Here is a 21502-nt window from a genome sequence, read left to right on the forward strand (position 1 = left end):
CCTTCATCAGAACCCTGTGGGGGGGGGGCCACTATTATTCCCTCTCTCTAGAGGGGAGGGGCAAAATAATGGGCTCAAGGTCTCCATCGGAAGTGGGAGAGCCGTACTCCTACCTCTCTTGGCTCTCACTGTGCCCTTCAGAACTTTGACAAGAGGGTAAGAGGAAAACGCACTCCGTTTATATTTTAGTTCCTCGAATTAAAACCCCAACCCTATCTCTAAAATTATTCAGATAGCTTACAAAACAAACTGTGAAATTCAAATTCGAGTTTCATCTTCTAGGCAGGGGGGTTATATTCTTAACTTCTTGAGCCGCCTTCCAGAAAGAATCATGAAATATTTTATGGCTCCTTACCTTTCTCAAGGGCACAGACGCCTCGGAGACTCTGGCAGAAGCTGTGTATCTGATCTCTTCCCTAAAGGAAATAAATATTCCCACAGGCACAAAACCATTTTCTGCTTTCCATTCTGAGAGTCAGAGGAACTCGGTTAAGGAACTCGGAACCACAGGAACTCAGGTCAAGAACCTCTGGTGTTGAAACACGGTTCAACCAACAGACACAAGCACGGGAGGGTACAAGCTTTCTGAAGACTTCTGGGCGGAAGGCAGCCTTTCAGCTCGGCGCCCAGAGACAGCAGCCGGCCGCCCGTCTGCGGCGTCGTCAGCACGGGAACGCTGACCAGTCACACTGAAGGATGGGGGGAGAAGCGCGGGCCCCAGGGCCTCCAGGGCCGGGGACGGACCACCGGCATGACGGCCACCACACGCCCGCCTTACAACGTGTCATCAGCGTCCTAAACGTTTGGTGTTTACCACGTGTCAGGCGCCGCGTGAAGCCCTTGCATTTGCGTAACAGAGGGAAACGGCCGAGGAAACCGAGGCACAGAGTCGTCGAGGAACCTGCCCAAGGTCCTGCCGCCAGCAAGGTGAAAAGCCGAGGTCTGTGTTCCAAAAGACACTCCAAAGCCTCCGCTCTTAACTTCGTCGGCCTGCGTCCCCAAACTCGGGCCCTTCGACGTGAACACCTGAGCTGAGGACCAGAGGAGAGCTTCCAGGGAGCCCTTTACCGCCTGCCCCACGCCAAACTCACCGAGACGGAGCAGTCCGCTTCGCTTATCAGCAGCTCCAAAAGCCCGTGCTAAATGTCTTCTAAAGCTGGCCAGTCCGTGCTAGAAAATACTAAGCACGTAAAACACACCTCCACTCCACGGCGGTACCTTCCGTATCCCAGGAATACGTTCGCTCCTTTTTGCGGTGAAAATTAAAAGGCTTTTTTAGAAGCATGTGTCCAAGAAGAACTGCATCAGATTCGTTTTGGATTCCCAAAGCCTGGCAGGGTTCCTAGCTCCGCAAATGCTGCTGAATCAGTGATGTATTTTATCAAGAATGTGTCATTCTAAAATACACATGAAGGGACAGCCGTTCCTAAAACAGGTGGTTACGATGTATTAAAAGTTTAAAAAACTACGGAGTTTTCTCACACGGGTTTTGCAAATGTCTCAGTGTATACCAAAGGCGCACTCCCTGTGTAACAAGCAGCCAACGACTGCACACAGCTGGTAATCAAAGCAACCCTCCCTGCGTAAAGTGAAGGACATCAAGTGTGTGGCCACAAACAGGTTCTAGCCCAAAGGCGGCTTTCTTTTTAAATTTTTTAATTTATTTTGAGACAGAGAGAGACAGAGCATCAGCAGGGGAGGAGCAGAGAGAGAGAGGGAGCCACAGAATCTGAAGCAGGCTCCAGGCTCCAAGCTGTCGGCACGGAGCCCGACGCGGGGCTTGAACTCACGGACCGCGAGATCGTGACGGGAGCCAAAGTCGGACGCTTCACCTACTGAGCCACCCAGGCGCCCCGCCCAAAGGTAGATTCTTACTAGGAAGGTTAAATAAATGCACTCAAAAACAGGAAATGCTGCCCTACTGACATTTTTTTAAACCATCTTTTTATTTGAATTATAATATCAACCATAAGAAGGAAACGTTTGCGAGGATGACAAGGACCGGCACGTACACCTACAGGAGTGGGAAGACCGCACATAAAACTGACATCCCACCAGCTGCTCCCACTCTCATTCTCCTGGGATCCTAGCCCTGGGTAGAAATTAGGAGCCGGGAACAACACAAATCCCCTCACGCGCAAGCCGGGGGCACAGGCTAGTTCTCCCAATCTTCCACCCATGGCAGCAAGTACCGTTCCCGTCCACCAGGTGGTGCCCTGCACCACACTGTTCTTCCACAAACCGTACAGGACATCAAAATGACAACAGCTTGGTTTTAAGATGATTTGTCTCTTGAGGATATACATTTGGTTTAAGTTTCCACTGCAAAGTTAGAGTTCTTAAGATAGGTCACGCAGATCAATTGCTCCTGTAATCTGAAACTCAAAAGAGCAAGTAATATCTAAACAAGGGGAAGGGGTGGCCCTGAGCTTATAAGGTTCTCTAAAAGCCAGGAGACAGTCAGCCTGGCTACTTCTAATCTCATCATCAAAACTGCTACCTCGTCCAGTTTCTGCTTCACATCAGCAAGGAGAAGAGTGAAACCAACGACGGGCAGTACAAAGGGAGAACACACATTCAACTTCCATACCACCTGATGGAGGCCGATGATTTACATTCAACAGAAAACACTGCTTGATAAGACTCAAGCCCCAAAAGTGGAAGTGCTTTGCTTCACTAAAACACGTATTTTTCTCTGCTGGCAAAAACAAAAGCAAAGGACTCAGTGTGCATTTTATCATGAAGGTCTGAGAAAGACGGCTTGGTAACAAGACACCAGCCTCTCCTCCAAAGTCATCTTTCAACGGAGTGAATGGGAATAAAACGCAAAGCGTGCTGGCCTCAAGCAGGAATACAAACGTTCAAGTTCCGAGCACAGTCCAGGCGTTGTTTCATCGTTCCCTGTCCTCCAAGAAAACACAGATCCCTTTCCTTCATTACGATCTCCTTTGGAATGAATAAGTACTTCCGTACATGTGCAAAAAAAAAAAAAAAAAAGGGCAGAAAATATCATTTCAAGGAATGTCACAAAACATTCCAACATCCTCTGCTTGAAAAAAACGAAAATAAGATTGACTGGTTTCTCAGATTTAGAACAAAACTAAAAATCTCTAACTGCTAAGTTTTATAAAATAGGGACTAGCCTGATAAAAATTGATTCTTACATAAGTGTTCAAAATGGCATAACGTAATTAGTTGCTAATAAATCATTTGCCAGAGAAAAATCTGTGTATAAAATAAACTAGAAAAGTAATGGTTAGATCCTGAGCTATACGTTACATACAGATCTTGATTTTGAGAATCAAAGCCGCTCTCTTCATCCTGCTTTTAAGATGTACTGTTTTACTTAGACACAAAAATTTTTAAGTCTTATATTCGAATATTATATTCAGAACTCAGTGTGAATGCTTTAAAAGTAAAACCAGTATATACAATTTAAATCTGTCTCTTAATAGTTTTTATCATTAGGTAAAAGCATCTGAAACACCACTATGTAAAAAGTTCCTTTCTTATCATAGAAACAAATTTCAGTGAAAGCCACATGTCAATTTGTAAGCAATAAAATTGTCATCAAAACGTAACACTGTCCACCCAAACACATATATACGCACTTTTAAGGGACCCATGTGACAGTGTCCTGAAAAAAGGAAAGTAAAACTTTACAACGTTCAAGGAATCTTTCAACAACTCTATAGTATATGTTAGTCGATATCTGATGATTACTATTTCAAAAGCGCCTGGATGTAATAATTAGTAAAGTGATATCCTTCTACACTTACAGTGTCCCTACAGTAAAAAGTGAACAAATTTCCCCAAGAATTGGAGTGTAAGCAACTAAAATTAAAATGTCAATTTGCAGTTGTGAGGTTAATGCCATAACAAGGAGATTTAAAACATATTTTAGATTAAGGCTTTTAAATATTATTTTTTATGTATTTATACTCTATGATTGTGGTCTATTTCAATCATCAAACCAACTAAAAACTTTTTCCTCCTTGCAAAATTAAGAATCTCACTATCTGCTAAAATTTAATGCTTATTTTGTAAAAACTTGTTTACATTTTCCTGGCAAACAAGTATGCATTTTGTTCTTTAAACGGAGTCTATAAATAAATATATAATTTCTCTGCCTATAGTTGGAAAGAGGCACCCTTTGGGATTCCTATAGCAATCACTAAGGCTCCTAAAAGAATTGTTAAACTTCATCCATATTGAAAAACTCACGTTTAACCCTTATTTTCAATTACAGCCAAAGTCTTTGTTCCAGATCCACAGAAATGGACACCCCTCTCACTGCAGTGTGTTTTAGAAGAAAACATGATTAAATGTCACATCTGACTTTCACAGATCCCCAATTTGCTTCTTGAATGTTTATTATCAAACTCTAATCATGACTTTCACAAACTTATTTATACTTTCACACAAACTTCCAAAGTTTTCCCAACTTAAATAAAAACCCACAAAAACTGTGGGAAATGTTTCGCTTGAAAGATAAAAGTAAACTGGTCCAAATGTACATTTGCAATAATCAGTGTTTACTTTCGTTGCTCACACAGCTTACAGCACTTTCAGTATCTGCATTCAACTTAATTTTCTCCTCTCTTAAAAAAAAAAAAAAAAAAAAAGGAGGGAAAGTAGTTTTCTTTCTCCCCCGTTTTGCTCTTAAAATATAAACTCATTTAATGCAAAGCATTCCTGAATCAGGCATATTTTAAACTACAAGCATATCTAGTCTCAACAGCATTCATGTTACATACAAAATGCCATTTCTTTCAAAACTTCAGTCTGAATATTTTGTGAATCTAATTTTACTTTTCCTAATAAACAGAGACGTTTTACTATACAAGACCCAATTACAACTTTAGTAAATGAAAATGGCAAAACAAACAAACAAACTGATACTACAGTACTAAAGTAGGAAAGAGGGTCTTAATTCATTTATGTAAAAAGTTGGGGATTTGCACTTCCATAGATGTTGCACTACGTTTATTAAAATACGACGTACTTTTAGCCTAGAAACAATTTATCAGTTAACAGTTATCTACTCAGAGAGAAAGTATACTCTCAGTAAGTAAAACACTAGAAACCATTTATGCTGTCCTTGTTCAGAGCTGCTTAGAAAACTGGGCTATGTACTTCTAAAATAATCATTAAAAACAGTCTAAACAGTCTAATTGTGATATAGTTAATCCACAGTCAACTGATGCCATCTAATTCTAGAGACAGAAATCTGTCTCTCAAAGGGGATCTAAGAATACCCTATTTGTAATACAGTAACGTGTGTTAAAGGTAATAAAATGACAAGAAAATATTTCCTAATAGAATGAATATATTTTAAAGTTTGTATGACTGGCAACAGAAAAGACTTTTCTACTATTTAAAAAAAAAAAAAAAAAAAAAGTCTCCTGACAAGAGATTCTGGGTTTGAAGTATGCCACACCCCAGTTCCCAGGCCACGAATCTCAGTTCATTTTTTAAAATGAGGTCTATTTCCTGTAATTTTAGATATTTTAGAGTACAATTATTTTACATTTTTATGATGCCTTTGGGGTATCATTACAAATATTTTTATGTGTTTAAACTTAGGAAAGTAAAATTAAGTAATAGCTTCTCTTAAAAAGAGCTGTCAACTCTCTCCTGAACAAAAATCTTTGTTTTAAAGCAATCTAGAGATTTATATCCCTAGTAACCATAGAAATTAATCTTAAGCTTTAGAAAAAAATTGCATAAAATGCTCCTTATTTAATTAAAATCAGAGCTCTGCTCTTTAGAAATAAGGACCCTCTTTTGAACAGAAAGAACTCTCTCCACAGAGTAGAATTGTTTTAAGTCAAGGTAGCATTCTTTGTGATAAAGTAATCAAACACATGTTTAATTGACTCTTGAATTTGTGTGCACACGAAGTTAAACACTTTGTTGGAAAGGATTTGCTCAGGGAAAACACTCACCGAACACTTCTGGTAAGAAAAGAAAGTGAAACACAAGGGATCCAAACCGTGTTTGTACATTATCTAGGCGGTATAAAAAGAGCAAAGAATTTAACAGTAACAATGAGGAGAACCACTCCCAGCAGAACTCACTTTGTTTCCACTAGGAAACTGGAAATACTATTCACTGTGCCTTAATACGAAGACCCATCAACACATCAGAACTCAGACTTCATCCCGTGATGACTATCACTTTCTACTTCATGCACTAAAACAGAGACATATTCTGAATTCTCCTCTCCCCATCTGACTGTGAAGTTTCGCTCAGATTTAGAAGCCAGTGGGGGACGTCTGGGGAGGGGGCAGCGTTCTCCCCAGCCACTCTCTTCCCCAGCAGTCTGACAGAATGTGTGCATCTGAGGGACGGTCAAGACAAGTCCCTCAAACGTTTGTAAGGTGTCAAAGTTTTCAAGGCTTATGAAACTCAGGTTCCGAACAAATCTGGTGCTTCAGGTTTTTTCTGCATAATGAATATTTTTTAAAGTTAAGTCACATTCTGTTCCCACTATACTTTTTAAAACATGCTAATTTGGACTTTGCATTTTGGAAAAGTTGAGATAAACACAAAAAAGGTTAAGAGCTCAGTGTAGAATCAGGAAACAAAGATAGTGACGGCCATGTCAAAAACCAATATTAAATATTTGCAAAGTGCTCGTACAGTATATCGTAAACACCAAGTAAAGTGCAAACTACAAATGTTCCTGCTTTCAGACCATCCAAGTCTTTGACGAGGTCTGGATAGGTGTTTCTCCATGCGAATTTAGGTTCTGCTAAGCCGGCTAAACAGTTATCTTCTCTAAGAAACCCGCTTTTTGGGAAAAGACACAGGCATTTACCCCCACACTGTCCATAGCTAATTTCACAGTCCTCCAGAGGAAAAATTTCCCAAGGGTTTGAGCGAATCGAGACGTCTTGTATATGGGACAGAAAATGATGAGGAATTACAAATGGTAAGAATAGGTAGTCTCCACCGTACCTGACTCCAGACTGTGGTCACCTTGGTGATTCTAAAAACTCTTTCGGGGGTGGGGGAGCAGGGATTGCTCTGGGCCGGGCAGGGGAGATGGGACACAGGAATCAGGAACTTTGATTCTGACATTAGGAAGCGGCACACCTTAGCGTCTTCATTGCAGACTGCACACGTCCCTAGCAAGAAGGCCCCAAATTCGACATACATGTTACATGTCAATGAACTGGTTCACTTTTCATTCAAATTTGAGTAATCACCAAGGACAGAAATCTACAAATCTATTCTCAAGTATCGGTAGAAAATGTTTAGTCGTAAAATAATCTCAGAGCATAATGCCGTTTTTGAAGCTTTAACAACATGATGTTTAGTAGAAACAAAATGCCAGTGTCTACTTGAGTTGCAATACCTTCCTTTCCCCTCTGCTCTTCACCACAGACAAGCAAGACCTTATGAGATAACAACACCGTTTTCACAGCAAACACAAGAACCGGAAAGAGGTTTGTGGGCTTTTCACCACGGTTCTGTCGGTATTTTCTTGGTGCCTCTCTCTCTCCTGTAGGAAAAACTGATAAGGTAAACATAAACTCTTTCTCCTACTTCCTTAACCCCATGTCCCATTGGTGGCTTCCTTTAGGACTTTACCTAACAGGCGAAAGTGTGCCTTGGGGGTCAGATATTCCAGGCCCGAAGTGTTTTTCCGAAAGGTTACAGAACATAGACTGTGATGAAGTAAAAAGTAGCAACAATCAAGGCAACAGAAAGCGTTTGTTAACCAACTGCTCGTACACGTATACGGTATAGAAGAAGCGTCTGGGCTCACACTGTGCTCCTGGTCAAGTCACTTCTTCCTGCTTCGTTTCCTTGCTTGTAAAAGGACGAGACTGCATTCCCTGATCCCTGAAGCCCATCTGAGCTCCAGAAACTCCATGACTTTTTGTATCTGACTGAAAACGAACAGTGTATTTTCAAGCAGTCTTTCATATCTCGGTTTTATGGGTAACTAGAATTTAATTTACAACGGAAAGAACAGAGCATTTATTTCCGACAACCTACTACGGGACAGAGTACACTCCGTATTTTCACAACAATATTACCACCCCTTCCCATTTTATAGGTGAGAAAACTAAGGCTCAGATTAGCCCCAGATGCAAAATTACATGTGTCCAATGAACTATTCATGCTCTTTGCACACACACGGGCTCTCCCCTGATGCAGAATAACGATACGCTGAATCACCGCTGAGAAACTGCCGATCCAGTGCTTATGAGTGGGAGATGCCGTGCCGGGTGGGACATACCATCCCTCCGTGCACCCCACTGTACACAGCTAAACCACAAAGTGGTCCGCCCTTAACCGCAACAGGTCATTAAACACCTACATCTGCCATGAAATTGGGGGAAAGGGGGAATGGTAGACTGGACAAACAGGGAGGGAGTGTGACCTTGGACTTCGGAAACAGGAGAAGGGGGTACAAGGTACTTCTCTCCCCACTGGCCTCCCCTACGAGCTTCCAGAGGAGTTCAAACCAGAAGCAGGGCTGAGAACCACCGATGACGAGGGCACAGGAAAGAGGACTCTGGAGTCAGTCACTAGCTGTTTCCCAAATACTTAACCTATCTTTGCCTCAGTTTCTCCGTTTGTAAAATGGGAAAAACTAATAGCACATACCTCACTGGTGTGGGAAGATGAAATGGGTGTTTCCCACAAAGGGCTCAGAGAAATGCCTGGCACACAACAAGCACTATGCAAACAGCCGAAGGCCTCGAATGCCCAGGAAAGGGCTTTCTGCCAACGGTGTTAAATGTTCTCTTACGCAGACGTGACAGATGACAGCCCTTCTTCTTTCTTGCGGTCTTTCTTCCCTGTATATTTAAGTCTGTATTTAAATGCAAAAAATAAATGGTAACCTCATGCCAGTTCACCTCCAGCTTCCCCACCCGTGTGTGCATTTACAAGCGGGAAAAAACAATAATAAAGTTCATTTTTAGGGAAAGTAATCTGTTGAGTTACTATAACAAGGAAGATTTTTCATTTTAAAGGAGGGTCTCACAGTACCCTAGCGGCAAGAATAGAACAAGTGAAAATGGATGGATGAAAGAGTTCAAAACAAAATGACAGAGCACAGTGGTGCTACCTAAAAACTGCCCAAATCTGAAACACGGGGCTGGTGAACGAGAACATCAGTGACCATCACATTACGTCATTTCAAGAAATCCTGTAGATGAATTACATTTTTTTTAATCTTTATTTCTGAGAGAAAGAGAGAGAGAGTAAGTGGGGGAGCAACAGAGACAGAGGGAGACACAGAAGCAGAAGCAGGCTCCAGGCTCCAAGCTGTTGGCACAGAGCCCTACACGGGGCTCGAACTTGGGATCCACAAGTTCATGACCTGAGCCGAAGTGAGACGCCCCGAATTACATATCTTTAAATAAGCGTGGCTTCACCAAAACCTCTTTGTCATATGCACTTTCAAAAACAAGATTTCTTCCCCCCCTTTTTTTTTCCGTTTCTTCTTTACATTCCCGAGACAAAGGTAAAGCAGACAGCGCTAAGATCCTCAATTTCAAAATGAAGACACGGAGAGTCAGAAGGCCTGCCCAAGGCCACCGCTGAGGTGAACCCCAATTTCTTAAACAGCAGCGCCAGCGGGGAGGTCAGGGGAATGCAGCGGCCTGGGCAGTGAGGCGAAGCGGCGTCCAAAGCCCTCAGAGGCCTCTCCCCTCCGGGTCAGTCCCCGCGTGGGAACCCGGCGCGGGCACATGCCGTGGCGGCCAACGCTGCGTCAGCGACGGGAGCCGGGGCTCGACCAGGAGGCGCGGTGCCAGAGGCCCCGTTGTTGCGCGCTGCTCCCTGCCGCCCACCGAGCTACGCCAGCCGATCGGCCGGCTCGGCCGGCAGTCTCTGCGGCCTGCGTGGCTCCTGGGCGCAGGCCCCTCCACTCATCCCGGCGGCCTCGCCCGTGGCCAGTGCTCGCTGCTGGCCCTGGGCAGCCTCGCCCGTCCCCGATCCAGGGTCCACGCTCCCACGCCACCCACCGCGCTAGCCTGCGCTCTGGAGGAGGAGGAGGGGGAGGAGGAGGAGGAGGAGGAGGCAGGCCTGGGAGAAGCTGCTGTTTGACAATCAGCAGCTTGGCGTGTCCTTCCAAGCCTCCCATGATGCTGCCTACACAACAGCGGGCAGAAACGCTGGCCTTCTCACCCTTGCCGTGCTCGGCAACCGCCGCGCCATGGGTTCTGGAATCCGAAAAGGCCTGTCGCCAGCCACAGCAAACCGCGGGGGCCGTGTGCAGACTAAGGTGCTCTGAGGCCGAAGCGCTCGGGGGGCATGCAGAGAGGACAGGCGCAGGGAGGCCGTGCGGAGCAGGGACTCACACGCCCCGCGCAGGACGCAGGGAGGAGGTTCCCTCCCGCGCCAGCCGCCAGCCGAGGCAAACCGGACTGTGTCTGAGGGCGCTTCGCGGACGCCTAGCCAACGTTAAGAGCTGGCTTCTTCATGGTTTACACAGAAACGAATTCCATAAAGCCAGCGTTTCAAGCCGCGTACTTTCTGAGGACTGCGGTTGGGCCCGCCACCCCCGCGCCACCACCCAGACTGGCTGCAGGAATGGATAATCGCAGACCCGCAAGAGGACAATGGCCCAGATTCCCCCTCGGGCTCCACAGAGCCCGGGCAGCCGGGAAAGACAGGGCACTCCCCTCCTCGCCCCCCAGGATCCACACAAGAAGGCCTCTGTGGTGCAGGTTTAGGACGGGGTGACCTGTGACTCAGCTCTGAGGCTCAGGCTGGAGTGCCAGGATCATCAGACAACATGCCAACAAACAGCACAGACTTCCAGTTTCCAATATGTTTATTATGCACCATCAATGAAGCAAAACTGTTGGGGGGGGGGGGGCGGCGTGGAGGTTGGGGAAGGCAAACTAGAAAAAAATGAAGTCATCATTCAACTTACTCGGCAATGACTGACCAGGCCCCAGAACAGAATGTTGCTTCATTATTCTGTGATAAATACCAAAAACATCAACAGGCGATTGAACATCTATTTACTCATTCACTGGCACTCACAGAACACGATGCACCGGGCAGTTTTAACCTGTCCTACAAAGGGGAGCCCGGGGGGCTCAATCGGTTAAGCGTCAGACTCTTGATTTCCGCTCAGGTCGTGATCTCAGGTTCGTGAGTTCAAGCTCCAAGTCCGGCTCTGCACTGACAGCACAGAGCCTGCTTGGGATTCTTTCTCTTTCTTTGTCTCACGCTCTCTCTCTCTCTCTCTCTCCCCCACCCTCAGCCACTCATGCTCACTTTCGCTCTCTCTCAAAAGAAACCCTAAAAATAAATAAACAAACAAACAAATAGGGAGGGGCACCTGGGTGGCTCAGCCAGTTAACCATCTGACTCTTGATTTGGGCTCAGGTCATGATCTCACGGTTCATGAGACTGAGCCCTGCATCGGGCTCTGCACTGGTAGCACGGAACCTGCTTGAGATTCTCTCTCTCTCTGGCCCTCCCTGCCCACCGCACACATGCATGCATGCTCTCTCTCTCTCTCTCTCTCTCCAAATAACTTTAAAAAACCAAATAAAAAATAAAAATACACTGTCGTAAAAATATCAACTCAGTTAATTCTCATCAACAACAACCTTATGAGATATAATATTATCCCTATTTTACATATGAGGAAACTGAAGCACAGACAAGTAAAATACTGTACCCAATGTCACTCAGCTAACATGTAGCATAACTGGATTAAAACCCAGTTAATGTGGCTCCAGAATCTTTGTTCTTAAGTGCTGTCTATACTGCCTAACATGCTAGAACTTATAAAATCTGCCGGTATAAGATGTGTCCACTGGTCCTCAGAATCACCTTGTCATACCGTCCTGTGATACATCTACTATGCCTAGGACAAAATTCGTATTGTGCCTACTGAGGTCAACTAAGATGAACTCTACCTTCTGAGACACAAGAATAGAGAGAGACAATATGCTATCCCAGCCAGAGAAAGTATTTCTGGGTGTTTACATCTGAAGGTATATGATATGTGTCAAAAAAGAGGTATGATTACTAATTACTGTCACTGGACAGATGCTGCGGGTTTTTTTCTACTTGTTAGAAAAAGTCACTTAAGACGTTAATGATATTAATGAGGAAAATCAAACTTAACTCTCGCTCCACAGAACCTCAGTGAATACTGCTTGTTGTTATAAAGTTACAACTCATTTATACACATCTTCTCTAAATTTCGAAGTTGTTTGTTTTTAAGAATAAAAAGTGGAGGGAATCACGTAGAGTAAAAAAAAAAAAAAAAAAAGCAAACGGATTTGAAGCAACTCTCTTACTTCCTTGCAAAGTAAGATAACAAGCCCAATAATAATAAACCCCACATGGCCGACTACTGCCAATGTATCAGCAAAGTTCCCTACTAGACTCCCTGTACTTTGAAACAATCTCACGCATTTATTTTATCTTCAATGCTCAGCAATGACCGGCAATGACTGGCACAGTCCCAATCGTCCATTAATATTTACTGTACTGCTAAACAAAAGTAAGTCCATGTGTTTGGACTGTTCGTGTCATTGGTCCAATCCAAAATCAAAGACTTTATAATCTCTCCAAGGAATCCAGTCCTGTAACGTTAATTCACTAGTACATAACACCATTGTTGGGACAAAACAATCAGCTAACACAGCACAGGCAATCAGGATATTTAGGAAGTACAGTAACAATTAGCTATGTCCAAATAGGTATAGGCTAGTATTCCCAAATATCAGGCAAATAACAAGGCAGTTTAAGTGTTAAGATAAAGATCTTGGTTTCATAACAGATGAGGAAAAGAGAGAGAAAAAGATGTGGACGATGAGAGATGCTGAACACCGGGGAGACGGGAATCTCCCTCTCTGAGGGCCTCTGACCACAGACATCATTTACTTCACAGGGCCTGGGGCTATTTCTGCAAGAAGACAGAAAGCTCACCTAGACGGCATATACCAGCTCTAGAATTCCTTGGTTATACAGCATGTGAAACAAAACACACAACCGGGCCAAACCCGCAAATGAGGAAAAAAGGTGCCACTGCTCAGCCAGGGGACAATTTGAGGCTCTCCTGAATTTACATAAAACAAACATTTCAAAAATTTACCCCAGTGCCTAACAAACTTTCCTTAAAAGATCTTTTCTTTTAAATTAAAAACAGTAGCTTTATTAATGCACAACCCATTTCAAATTTGAAACACAACTCTAAGCCATACCTTGTGGAATGGAAAGCCATAATTGTAATGTGGAATGAGACCAACTGAAATCAATGTAAAATATCTGAAGTAAGTAAATACTTTTTTTTTCCTAGGGGGTAGTATAAAACGTATGAAATTACATAGTAAGAAGTTATTAATTTGAAATTATGAAGTGGAATTGAGGACTTCAAAATATTCATAGATTTTTTTTTTCCAAAGACTTTTGAAAGCAGAGAAAACCGTATCATGCTCTGGAAAAGCTTACCTTTCAGAAAAACAACATTTACTTTGCACAGCTGCTTGACCGTGTACTGCAGAGCAACAATAATCTGCATCCCCCCAAGCCCAGCACCGATTCAAGTGGAATTTTCAGGTTCACAGGTATTACACCGACTGGCTTCTACACACACACACATTCGTTATTTAATAGCTAATCCAATTTAATTATTAAACCTGAGCCAGGTGAGAACAGGAACCGTGTCAAGTTACCTGTAAAACAGACTATTATGGCAAGCAGGTTTAGGAAAATTTCAACAATCACTAAGCAAAAGAATCACGAGCAGCAGAACATTACCGTGAAGTCAGAAGAACTAACCAAGCACCAGGCACTCAAAAACATTTGCTAAATCAAAGACTAAAGGAATATTCGTTCAATGGGGGAAAATGGCTCTTCAGATTTATTTTTTTCCAAGTAAAATGACTGTTGATTTAAACAGCAGTTATTGTGGATTTCGCCTGGCTGTCCATGGTCCAGAAGGGGCACTGTCCCCCACCATTAGGATCCACGCCCCCAGGGACAGAGGTGGGGCAGCCGCCTCAGCGATCCTGTCTGTGATCCTATCCTCAAAGGGATTTTAAAGTGGGTTCTTCATCACTTGGGATTACAAAAAAATGTGCCTCTTCAACCATATTTCAAATTTCTTGTTTTGTAACTTTATTTTCTGCTTGTTGTGGATGGTTTATGAAATATGCAAAATATAAAGAAGAAAAAAAAATCAACCCATATCATCACCTAGAAATAAGCTTTTACCGCTTTGATATATTATGACCCATTTTGTGCACATATCCTTTCTATAACTGAAACCATTATGTATACAAGTCTATATTCTATTTATTTTAATTGACACCATAATGAGCACTTTCCCATGTAATTAAAATTTCTTCTAAAAATTACTTTCATGGCTATATACATCTCATTGTTTAAATTTACCATAATTTGACTTCCTCTATTGCTGAATGACTAGGCTGTTTCCTCTAATTTGTCACAAGGATAAATTAAGCTGTAATGAACATCTTTTTGCTAAACCATACCAGAATATTTTTGCATACCAAAACTTTATCCGATTCTGATTCCTAAGATAAAGAGGAATGGCAAGGCAAAAAGTTACCAACAGCTTTAAATCCTGACCTGCATCGCCAAACTGTCTCCCAGACAGGAGGGGATCTCTCTGCCTTACCCTCACTGGCCCCCCAGGCCCCGGCACTGGGCGGGGTCGAGCAAGAGTGCTGCCAATCAGTACTCGCCCCCCCCCCCCCCGCCCCGCTTTGTGTGCCTGTGCAGAACGACTGCATTTAAAACAGTAAACAACACGATTATTGTGGTATCACTAATCCCAATTTCTTTGGCTCAACCTAGGGATAATTTGCTATAATACCGGGTGAAGTGAGCCTTCAGTTTCCTCATCTGGAAAGAGGAGAGTCAGGTTAATCGGCCTCTAAGGCTCTGCTGAGTCCTAACGTTTTATATCTTACCTGTCATAGTGGCGACACCCTGGGTGCAGGGGCCCACGGGGCACTGACAGAGGATTACAATGTAACGTAGCTCCTTAAAGCTGTTCAGCTGTTACTCATCTTGTTTTTCCTGGAGCCAATCATGAACAATAACTCTGCCAATTGAAAATACTTAAATACAATTGCCATACTGTTTTATAAAAAGAAAGATAGCATTTACTTCTGGTATTTAAATACACAACCTAGCTTTTGATTCTCAACTCAGGCTCTACAAAACTAGATGCAACAGCTGGAAATTCTGATTCAAAATTACGACTTCACGGAAAACCAGACGCTCCATACAAGATAAGGTTTCCTGGAGAAGTGTAGCATTGTTAGAGGCCATCAAAAATCTGTATGAGATTTTCTTCAGAAAAACAGAAACCTCCAAGACACTACTGAGCATTAAGAATCTGCACATTAGGGGCGCCTGGGTGGCGTAGTCGGTTAAGCGTCCGACTTCAGCCAGGTCACGATCTCGCGGTCCGTGAGTTCGAGCCCCGCGTCAGGCTCTGGGCTGATGGCTCAGAGCCTGGAGCCTGTTTCCTCCGGTTCTGTGTCCCCCTCTCTCTCTGCCCCTCCCCCATTCATGCTCTGTCTCTCTCTGTCCCAAAAATAAATAAACGTTGAAAAAAAAAATTTAAAAAAAAAAAGAATCTGCACATTAACAGAAAGATGAAGCCGCCAACCTGCAGGTCACGTTCCTTAGCAGCGATACAGCGAATTTATTTGATGCGCGCACATACAGCTCTTACCCTCCAGCTCTTACCCTCAGCCGTAACAGGCCTCAAAGTATCTGCAGGGTAACTCAAAATCACTGCACGTACAAAGAACACAAATGACAACACTATTGCTTTTAATCCTGTGAAAATTACGTTAGGTTGAAAAGTACTAAAAATACCCTAAATATTATTTCAGCAGCAAATTCAAGCTTACTAGGTCAAAAACCTTACATGTAAACACCACTATTTTCATTCTTGAAAATTAAAAATTAATTTCATAGCATATAATACTGTTCAGGAACGAAAACATTGTCCCTTTTGTGTCCTTTCAAAGGAAACTGAAAAGGTTAATAGATTTGAAGTCAAGTTTTACGTAAACATTTTACATGAAAGCTCTCGCCTGGATCAGGAGAGAAAAATACGGCTCTTTTGCTAGATGCCCGGAGTCGAGGAAACCGCGACTCACAAAACAGCTCACGTGCTCACACACGAGTCCCAGGAGGCCGGGGGCGGCCACCCCTGGGGGTACGGGCGGGACGTGCCAGGGCACACCCGCACACACCTGTGAGGGGGACCCGTGTCCGGGCCCTCGGCGTCCACACACACTCGCTCCCGAGGCGGCCCTGCCTGGGCGTCTGCTGAAACCCACAGCCCCCGGCTCTGCTTCCCACGCGCCCTCCACAAGCACCTCTCCCACGTCGTACAAGAAGGATGCAGCCGTCACCGCGCCTGAATCTGACCACGGGACACCGTCCTACCCGCACCTAAACACGTGTCGCGAAGGAAACTCGGACGTGCCGGGTGAGCTGAGACCGGGAGCGGCTCCGCTGACCAGACGAAAAACCCGCCGCAGCCCTCCGGGCACCCAACTTTTCTCACTAAACTCGATGAAGGAAGGATCGCACTGAGCTGTCATCTGACAGGTTATTTTTTAAAGTTCCGGGGGCATCTTGGCATGTCACTCAGAGGAAGTTCAAAGAACTGCATGCAGTGGCTGTGCCCTAACAAACTCCTTCCATTCTTGTCCATTTATTTATGCAAGCGACGTTTCTTAGCTCTCAAGTTGTAGGAGATGAAAAGGAAGAACACAGTGGATATTGGACACTGTCATAGCCTAGAAAAGAGCTGCTATATTCACCCACTTGCACATGATCTAGTTAAAAACATCTGTTGCCTTAAGGGCTTTTTTTAAAAATTTTTATTTATTTTTGAAAGAGACAGAGCATGAACAGGGGATGGGCAGAGACAGAGGGACACAGAATCCGAAGTGGGCTCCAGGCCCTGAGCCGTCAGCACACGTCCCGACGCGGGGCTGGAACTCACAGACCGCGAGATCATGACCTGAAACAAAGTCGGTGGCTTAACCGACTGAGCCACCCAGGCGCCCCTTACATGCCCATTTTTATTGCACAGAGGTATGAGAGAGTGATCAAAGTTTCACTTTAAAATGTCAAGTTTTATAATATCCTGGAAATCATACCCTTTCGACTAAACTTACAATGACAAATTATAGATGTCACCTTGAAATACAGGTGTCTGTATGTGTGTACATATTTTTGTGGGAAAGAATTTTTCAAATTTCTTTTAAAGGATAAATGAACAAAAATGCATAAAGGTTTATGGTCTGGTGGGGTGAAGAACACTGAACATATATAATTACAGACGATTAAAATTCTACGAAGCAAACTCAGAGGGAGACTGTGAGCATAAAATAGAAGTGCCCAACCTAGTCTGGGGTGGGGGAGGGCCATGAAAAGTAAGCCTCAAGAGGACAAGGATTGCACCTGTCTTACTCACTTTTATATTCCCAGGGTCTAGAATAAACGACTGAAGGCAATGTTTGTGCTAAGAAATAAATAAAAATAAGGAACTGGCCTGGCAAAGACAGTGGAAGGAAAGGTGTTTCAGACAGAGGGAACAGCATACGTAAAAGCTATGCGGCAGAGAACATGAAATGTTCAAGGAACCAAGCTGAATCATATCAGGCTCACAATCTATATTAGAGATTTTTTTTTTCCTAAAGAGGTAACTGGAAATTTTTTAATCAGGGAAGTGATATAATCAGGTTTATTTTTTTATATATTTATTATCTCTCAGGAAAAAAAATATCTGTTGCTAATCAGGAAGAAAGTAGTCATTCATTCATTCATGAAATATTAACTGAGTGGTATTTGTGTCAGACACTATATTGGGCACTAGGATATAGGAGTAAACAGACAAGGAAGCCCTGCTAGAACTTGCAATGTATCAAAAAGGATTTATGTTAAAAGAGTGAAAAGAGAAGCTAATTGGGAGACTGAGAGAAAACACGTACTTGCAAATCATGGATCTGACACAGGACTTGTGCCCAGAACATATAAAGACCTCTCTCACGCCTAATACTAAGAAAACAGTACTCAATTTTAGAATGGGCAAAAGACTTGTCCAGACACCTCACTAAAGATGGCAAATAGGCACATGAAAGATGTATTGCGTCATTAGCCATTAGGGAAAGGCAAATTAACATGAATTATCACTACACGCTTTCTGAAATTGCTAAAATAAAAAATGCTGCCAATACCAAGTGCTGGTGAGGATATGGAGCACCTGGCACTCCCACAACTGCTGGTGATAACACAAAACGGTATAGCCACCGTGAAAAACAAGATCGGAGTTAACTGTTTTCAGTAACAGTCTATCGAGATAGAATTCATAGGGCATATAATTCCCCCATTTAAAGTAGGCTGTTCAGTGGTTTCCAGTATGTTTACAAGTTGTACAACCATCACCCCAATAATGTGTTTTGTTTTCCCCATACCCATTAGCAGTCACTCCCCATACCTCCCCAAACCCTCCCAGCCTCAGGCAACCAATCTACCTCCCCAACGTCTACCAATCTATGTCCCTGTGGATTTGCCCATTCTGGACATTTCTTACGAATGAAATCATACTATATGTGGCCCTTTGTGACCAGTTTCGTTCACCTGGCATGTTTTCATGGTTCACCCATTTTGTAGTAAGGGTCAATACTTCATTTCTTTTCCTTGCCAATAATATCAATTGTATCTTATTTATCTATTCATCAGTTGATAGACATATGGATTATTTTCACTTTTTGACCATTATGAATAATGCAGCTAAGAACATTTGCGTACAGGTAGTTTTCTTATAACATTAAGCATATACTTACCATTCCCACTTTTGGGTACTTGCCCTAGAAAAATGAAATTTATGCTCACCCAAAAACCTGTACACAAATATTTGTAGCAGCTCTATTCATAATTACCAAAGACAAGAAACAGCCCAAATGTGCTTGAACAGGTGATGGATGGCCATAGTACCTCCACATGATAGAATGCTACTCAGTAATAAAGAAAGAACTATTGACAGATACACATCTTGAATGGATCTCAAAAGGACTATGCTAACTGAAAGAAGCCCATTTTAGAAGAGTTAGATACTATGTGATTCCATTTACACAACATGCTTGCAAACACAAAACTACAGCAAGGGAGACCAGGTTGGGCAGAGGGGGACAGGGAGACAGGTGTGGCTACAAAGGGATAACATGAGGGAGCTTTGGGGGAGTGATGAAACTGTCCTGGATCCTGATTATGAAATGGTTACATCAAAAGAGAATGGGAGTGTGTGTGTGTGTGTGTGTGTGTGTGTAATGTTAAAAATCCACAGAACTATATAGCAGAAAGGTCAATTTTACTTTCTGTTAATTTTTACAATTTTACGTGAAAAATTTAGAACTATGGTTAAGAAAAAAAGAAACTAATGGAAAGACACACACAGACTCTCCCAGCACCTTACGCTCCAGCTTTGGATAGTAAGCTTTCCTTAACTGCATGCCCATCATCACCCATCAGTCACCGTGCCAGAGAGCTGATCTCAGGACAAATGACTTTGGCCATCCTAACACAGACGGACAAGGTATTCTGAATCCAAATGTGGGTGTTTTTGCACTTAAATACTAGCACGCCTCCCATAACTGCTTGGGATAATTATGAATCATTACTAAATAAATCAATCACAATAACACCCCACCTAGAGTTTAAGACACAGGAATGCCTAGGTGGAAAGCACCTGATTTCAGGACTTTTAACCCGGGGCTCATATCCTAAACCACTACTGATTTTTGTTTTCTGTGTGTTCAAGATGTCTTAAGTCTGTCATGTGGCCTTTCCATACTTCCCATTTAAGCTGCTTTGAAGAAAACAGCCTCTCTTTGGACCCCCCCCACCCCCCTTCTTGCCTCTTGTTTATGCTACATAGCCTATATTTAACTTTAGATGATACCAAACAACTTCCAAGTTTGAAAATCCAGGGTTTTGGGTTACAGTGAGAAACACAATGAAACATCACTTTAATTATGTAGATTTTATATATGAAGTTTATTACTCTGAAGCAAAGACTGAGTCCAAAACTTCAGGAGGTGGCGGGGGGTGGGGGGACAGAAGGGGGGAGTAGTACACCCCAAAATGTCAGGATCACTATTCTAAAATCAACAAGAAGGAGTTGGGGCACCCGGGTGGCTCAGTCAGTTAGACGTCTGACTTTGGCTCAGGTCATGATCTCACAGTTCGTGAGTTCGAGCCCTGAATCGGGCTCTGTGCTGTACAACTCCAAGCCTGGAGCCTGCTTCGGATTCTGTGCCTCCCTCTCTCTCTGCCCCTTGCCCGCTCATGCTCTGTCTCTGTCTCTGAAAAATGAATAAACGTTAAAAAAAATTTTTAAATCAACAAGAAGGAGCTGGTTTGTAACAAAAACTGAATTGAACTTGGGAGTCAAAAGACACCAATTTGAATGATCATGGTTTTGTTCATAATCTAGTCAGACTCCAAACAGATAATAAATAATAACCATAGTATGTTAAAAATAACATAATAAACAGTGTTAATAAGGTATGTTAAATGGTGATAAGTGTTATGGGGAGAAAAAAAAGTAGTTGAGTAAGTGAAGAGAAATCAGGTAGAATATGGGGAAAATCTAGGTTGAACGTGGGGAAAGAGGTGAATTATAATTGTAATGGGGTGGTCAGGATGGTCGCATTGAGAAGATGATGTGTAAGGACACGTTTGAAGGAGGGGAGGTTAGCCACAGAGTTAGCCACACAGATATCTGGGGAAAGCATTCCAAGTCCAGGGAGCAAGTCCCCTAAAGTTCCCTAAAGGCCCAAAGACAGGGATATTCCTAGCATGTGTCTACTAGAAACCTCCAAGCAGAGATGTCAGGCAGGTAATCAAACAGAGAGTTGGGAAGAGAAGTCTAAGCTGGGAATAAAAACTGGAGAGTTACTGGAATTCAGATAATAGTGCTGTGAGGCTGGATGAGATCATCATCATCATTCTTTGAACAAATATTTAATGAGTGCCTGTGTGTCAACTCTGTGCCAAAGAGAGGGGAAAGAGAGAGAAAGAAACTCAGCCTCACAAAATACTCTACGGTTCAACTCTAGTTTAAACAGAGCAATTGAGGGGAGGCCAGGGGGAAAGAAACAGAGAGATAATCCCCAGTCATGGTTTAAAAAAAAAAAAAAAAAAAAAGGCCAAAGAAAATTTAAAGAAAGATTTAGTGTAAAATGTAGGTTAATACTAAATCTGATTCTTAAAAAAAATTTTTTTTAACATTTATTCGTTTTTGAGAGACAGAGAGAGGCAGAGCATGAGCGGGGGAAGAGGCAGACAGAGGGAGACAACAGAATCCGAGGCAGGCTCCAGGCTCTGAGCCCTCAGCACAGAGCCCGACCTGGGGCGCGAACTCACAAACTGCAAGATCATGACCTGAGCCAAAGTCGGTCAACCGACTGAGCCACCCAGGCGCCCCATTACTAAATCTGAT

The 21502-nt window shown here is 43.1% G+C and overlaps 1 protein-coding gene across 5 annotated transcripts in view; it reads right to left on the bottom strand.

The window, feature by feature from the left end:
- The window catches only part of STX18 (syntaxin 18), a 122525-nt gene that overhangs the window by 67166 nt on the left and 33857 nt on the right, over window positions 1-21502 (bottom strand). Inside the window, exon 1 of one of the 5 annotated variants that reach the window (XM_040488043.1) lies at window positions 13450-13530. The exons of 3 other annotated variants lie outside the window; for them this stretch is intronic. Coding sequence is in view for 1 of the 2 variants with exons in the window: in XM_040488035.1 (XP_040343969.1) it covers window positions 10156-10185 (30 nt within the window). In the remaining variant the exon portion in view is untranslated. Of the gene's footprint in view, window positions 1-10155; window positions 10428-13449; window positions 13531-21502 lie in introns of those variants that run through there. One more of the 5 variants, XM_040488035.1, reaches the window with a different exon arrangement.

This window comes from Herpailurus yagouaroundi, unplaced genomic scaffold (assembly GCF_014898765.1).
Source record: "Herpailurus yagouaroundi ecotype Mexico unplaced genomic scaffold, PumYag 28, whole genome shotgun sequence".
Taxonomy (NCBI): domain Eukaryota; kingdom Metazoa; phylum Chordata; class Mammalia; order Carnivora; family Felidae; genus Herpailurus; species Herpailurus yagouaroundi.